A 5,270-nucleotide genomic window follows, 5' to 3' on the forward strand; every position below is an offset into this window, starting at 1 on the left:
TAGCATGGTTACAACCTTTTATGAGGCCGTATCACTTCTCCAGCCATTAGACCAGACTGATTAAAAATGCTTTGGTCCTGTTCTCCTTGTACCAACCTGGCTTTTTCCCAGCTTGACACATTTCACTTCACAGGAGGTTTTTGTTTCAATTTTACAACCCATTTAATAGCCTCAACTCCTAAAGGGATGCTTTCAGAACTACAGTACAGTAGCATTAAAATATTACCACAGGAGACACCACAGCAGTCTGCTCTTTCATCGCCCTGCGTGACTGCTGGCAGATACCCATTTCTTTAAGGCTCCCATCTACCCTGCTTTCTTCCCTCCCTCCCAAACTCTACAGGTCCGAGAGGCTTTTCAACGCTGCACTGAAGTTCTGCAGAAATACCCGGGGTTTTGCCTGAGGAAGAGCATCAAGGTTTCTTCCAACTGCATGAACTGAAGGTTGGATCAGCTACGTGCTGATTGAGGTCTCCTTTTTGCAAAAAGCTTCAAACTAAACTCAGAAAAATCAAAGTTACATTTAATATCCTGCTGGGGGAGGGTGGGGTGGAATAAACTGCTAAAACATGAAAGTTCTTGATGTACCTGTGTGTATTATTAACTAAAGAGTGAGACAATTGTTTCATACCGTTCTTGAGCGCAGCAGGATGCTACAGGATAAAGCATGACCTTGGTATAAACAAGCAGTGCCTAGGACTTGACTAAAGGAGGGATAATTACTGCACAGTCCCTGGCTATCCAACTATACTAGTGAACTGGCAACGTTTTATTTCCCCTAATAGTCACAAGGACATTTGTTCCTGAAGCTTTTCAGAACGATCTGGCTGGCAGAGCATCAGACTGGAGCCAAGAGGAGGAGCTCTCTAACAGTTTTTAAACTTACCTGCTGTGACCTTCAGACATTTGTTTTCTCTTACTTTTATCAATATTTTATATTCATTCTTCAGTCCAGACTCTTCATGCAACACACTGAGAGTACTGACAGGATTCAGAACAAGTTAGCAGGCACAAGACTGACTAAAGAGACTTTGGAGTTCACTGAGTGTTTTTACTTTCAAGTGTCATGGTGCCAGACTTGTAACTCAAGCTAACAGCAGAATATACAGAGGATATTCAATACAGAGAAACTCAAGCACCTGAAGATTATCAGCTAGCACTGTACAGCCAGAGAATTCTTCTGATGAGGTTTAACCCTGTATGAAGGCTTACAACACACTAAAAATGCATTTTGGTCAACAATACAGTTACGCAGGTCTAAATTACTGGCTCAAGGCCAGCATCCCTCTCCCCTTTCTAGTTCTCAGAGGAAAGGCTCTCACTGAGTACTATCCCGAAATAAGGGAGCTTTAATGTGCCAGCCTGAACACATTTAATAACTTAGCACAGATTTGAGACACGGTCACGTAAAGTTTAAGCTCTAAATCTATGGCAATGAAGAAACCAACAGAAGTCCGACAAGATGCTGATAGCCTACAACTCACTGAAATAATTTAACACCTTCACAAAACAGGTAAGGTATGGCTGAGAGCTGTACATTCCACCTGAAGCTCAAATGCTGCTACCAGCATTTCCTGTACACTTCTTCCTTCTTCCACCACTACCCATTGATGCGGTAATTCACGTGGATTTCAGGTTTGATGTCACACACCAGTGACAGCAGCTGGGAGAGGACCACCTCACGATTCTTCTGGAAGTTCTGCTGGATTACACTCATCTTTTCCTGGGTCTCCTTCTCAACCTCAGTGGTGCAGCTGCCATGAGATCCAAGTGCCTACAATAGCAAAGGAAAGAGGAAGCTGACATGCAAGTTGTTTCACAGAGAGAACATTATGATTAGCTCTGTATTTTGTCCTTCTGTACTGCCTCAGTGCACCTCAACTAGTCTTTGCCGGGGAATAACTGTTCTGAAAGGACAGAGGAGTACACTTCGATTGTCCTCTCAGATTTCCCCCAAAACTTGCCCTAGTTTATCACCCACAGCCCATGTGCTTTTATCTTCTCAGCCATTAGCTACCAGTTTAGAGCAGAAGCTTCAGAAGAATTCCAGAAGTCAATGTCCTACTGTACCAGCAACTGGAACTGTGAATCCCTGTGCACTGCTGTAGCTGATGGTATAAGGAAATAAGTACTTGTGATTTAGTTTAAGCCCAGTCTTCACATCACCCCATTGCTAGAAGAATCTTTATAAAAATCCCTGGCTTGTTACCAGGATTGCGGGATGCGTGATATGCACACCAAGGAGTTTCTCATGGATTACAGCATCTCCCTTGCTCCATAAGCAAAGGCAGAGAGAGCAAGTTCCCATTTTAAGTGGGGAAAACAGAGGAATGGAAAAGTACGCTGAGACAGAGAGTACCCTGGGACTCAAATTCAAAGAGGTTCTCTCTTTGTAGAAGGGTAAGTTAAGCAGAACCAACTGCCATGCAGTAAAGTCTACTTGTTAGTCTGGAATTACCTGGTATTACCAAACTAAAATGGGATTTTAACAAATTCATTTTGACCAACTGGCAGGAAGGCTGTTGTACAGAAAAGAGGGGGCATTTCTGTGCTAACCAAAACCTGGCCAGATGGAGAGCTGCCAGATCGTTTCCAGAAGATTTCAAAAGAAATGGCAGGGACACACAGCAAGCAAAACCACCCAACCTGTGCTACAGCCCTCCGTGAGAAAGGGGCCTCAGTTCTGCACCTCTGGGCTCTAACTCCTCTTGCTCAGAGCGAGAGGAGGACGCACACCCCAGCACACAGCCAGGCTGAGCAGGGCACAGGCCTCACAGCTTTCTCAGCAAAAGAGCGCCGTCCACCAGGCAAGTGGTTTCTACCAAGTTAGCACCAGGGAACCCAGCTGGCCATAGGAGCAATGAGCTCTGTCTTCTCTGATGCTGCTACCCAGGGCACCAAGGGGTACACGAGCTTACCACGCTAATTCACTGCCCTGAGTAGCTCTGGCTCTCAGGGCACAACATACCACGCTGATTCACTTCCACCAGTGTCTCCACGACACGTGGCTGTGCATCAGAGGAAGGCAGTTGGGGAAGTAGACCTCTGGTAATGTGTTCCACCCTGAGGGTGATTCTCAGAGCAAGTACTCGCAGTTTTATGGCTAAGGGACTGGATAGGTAACAGGGAGTGCTCTAGCAAACCAACCGCTGCTTCCTTGGCCTTGAATTCCTTCTCCCTCTGCAGGCGGTACTGCTCGATCTCTGCCTGGGCTTCTTCTTTGGCCTGCTTCAGCCTCCGATTCTTTCCTGTTTCCAAAGAACACAGCATGTGAAATACAGAAGCGAAAGTACTCAGAGCATGTTGCCCCCCACCCCTCCAGCGCCCTGATGCAAAACCATTACTGTGACATTTGCTACGACAGCACCACACAAACTGCACACCCGCCTGGCTTCACAGTGTCAGCCTCAGGAGCACCAGGCTGCCCCAAGTAACGCCAAACCACTGCCCGGCTCACCGAGCACCCAGCTTCCAGCAGCCACAGCTGGAGCAGTTCTCACATCCAGCAGATACACGAGGCAAGCTGCAGGCCCGGCTTTGCTCATGTGAGCATCTCAGAGTGACCTCAAACATCACGGGAGGAGGAACACAAAGTTTCAGCTTTGCTTCAGTTCAGTTGTACAAGCAAGAGAGAGAACTGGGTACTGCATGACTTCCCCCCCGGGCTTCCCAAAAAACTCTTCACTCAGGGTTATCCTCAGAGGGCGTTACAACAAGCTGCTCCTTGCAACGCCATCAGTGGGTACAAATCATAGAATCACAGAATCATTAAAATGGGAAAAGACCTTCAAGATCATCTGGTCCAACCACTGGTACCACCAATGTCACCCACTAAATCCTCTCCCCAAGCACCACGTCCAACCTCTCCTTGAACAACCCCAGGGACGGTGACCCCACCACCTCCCTGGGCAACCCGTCCTAGTGCCTGACTGCTCTTCCTGAGCAGAAATGTCTCCTCATTTCCAACCTGAACCTCCCCTGGCACAACTTGAGGCCAACCCCCCTGGTCCTAACAGAGGTAGAGAGCAATGAGGTCTCCCCTGAGCCTCCTCTGTTTCAGACCAAACACCCCCAGCTCCCTCAGCCGCTCCTCACATGACTTGTGCTCATGGCCCTTCACCAGCTTTGTTACCCTTCTCTGGACACGCTCCGGGGCCTCGATGTCCTTCTTGCAGTGAGGGGCCCAGAACTGACCCCAGCACTCGAGGTGCGGCCTCACCAGAGCCGAGCACAGGGGGACGATCACCTCCCTGGCCCTGCCGGCCGCACTACCCTGACGCAATCCAGGCTCGTGAAGGGCAGCACCCCTCGGGGCCAGGCTTAATGCGGGGGGGCTCCGAGCAGCCTGCCGCCAGCCGGGGGCTCCCCCCCGAGGGGCCGCCCAGCGCCGGGCCCAGCACCCAGCACCGCGCCGGGCCCAGCCGCGGCTCAGAGCGGCCCCGTCCCCTCGCCGCCCGCCCCGCGCCGCACTCACGCTTGCGGGCCTCGGCCACCTTCTCTGCCGCGCGCTTCTCGGCCTGCAGCAGCTGCTGGATGCCCTGCGACTGGCTCGCCATGGCCGCGCCCCTCCTCCTGCTGCTGCTGCTCTGCCGGCAGCGTCTGCGTAATGCGTCACCGCGCCGCTGCGTGCTGCGTCACGCCGTCCGGCCACGCCTCCTCCCGCGGGCCGCGCGCTCGGGCACGCCCCCTTCACCCGGGCACGCCCCTCGAGCCCCCCCCAGCTTGTTCGCCCATCTCGAGGATGGGATTTGTGGGGGGTTTTTTTAATTAAAAAAATAAATAAGTTATAAAATATACATTTTAGACGTTATAAACTTAATAAATTTACATTTAATACATTTAATGCGTTTAAATTAATTTTAAGTTAATACATTAATACAATATACATTTAATACATTTAATGAAATTAACAAAATTAACATTAACGAAATTAACAAAATTAACATTAACAAAATTGATTAAAAAAAGGTTTCTAATATATTTATTAAATAAATAAAATTTTGAAAGTTACTTTTATAAATTCTAAAATTCTAAAATTAGTAGAAGTAATAAAAATAAAGGGTTTCATCTTCTATTAAATAAATAAATTATAATATAATAATAAATTATAATAGTAAATTATAATAAACTATAAGATATAATTTTTTAAATTCTAAAGTTAATAAATTAATGAGATAGTAAAAATTAATAAAATAATGGTATTAGTTGAAGTAATGGGTGCATTTTTAATAAAATGTAAATTATTGTTACTGATTATGAGTTGATTTTAT

The 5,270-nt window shown here is 47.4% G+C and overlaps 1 protein-coding gene across 2 annotated transcripts; it reads right to left on the bottom strand.

Moving 5' to 3' along the window:
* Positions 1-1,030: 1,030 nt before the first annotated feature.
* ATP6V1G1 (ATPase H+ transporting V1 subunit G1) lies at positions 1,031-4,695 on the bottom strand. Of its 2 annotated transcripts, none has more exons than XM_084494354.1 (3): positions 4,475-4,695; positions 3,148-3,248; positions 1,031-1,774 (listed from the first exon to the last, which is right to left on the bottom strand). In XM_084494354.1, the coding sequence occupies exons 1-3, from the start codon at positions 4,554-4,556 to the stop codon at positions 1,601-1,603; spliced, it is 357 nt and encodes a 118-aa protein (XP_084350480.1). In that variant the 5' UTR covers positions 4,557-4,695; the 3' UTR covers positions 1,031-1,600. The 2 variants fall into 2 exon arrangements, with proteins under 2 accessions (XP_084350480.1, XP_084350481.1); XM_084494355.1 differs by having other exon boundaries at positions 2,969-3,248; positions 4,475-4,634.
* Positions 4,696-5,270: the final 575 nt, after the last annotated feature.

This window comes from Aythya ferina (assembly GCF_964211825.1).
Source record: "Aythya ferina genome assembly, chromosome: 20".
NCBI lineage: Eukaryota > Metazoa > Chordata > Aves > Anseriformes > Anatidae > Aythya > Aythya ferina.

Coding starts and splice junctions, on each gene's coding strand:
- ATP6V1G1 (XM_084494354.1), bottom strand. CDS start 4,556: ATGGCGAGCCAGTCGCAGGGCATCCAGCAGCTGCTGCAGGCCGAGAAG. Junction 3,249..4,474: donor GGTGGCCGAGGCCCGCAAGC/GTGAGTGCGGCG, acceptor CTTTGGAAACAG/GAAAGAATCGGAGGCTGAAG. Junction 1,775..3,147: donor TCAAGGCCAAGGAAGCAGCG/GTTGGTTTGCTA, acceptor TTGCTATTGTAG/GCACTTGGATCTCATGGCAG.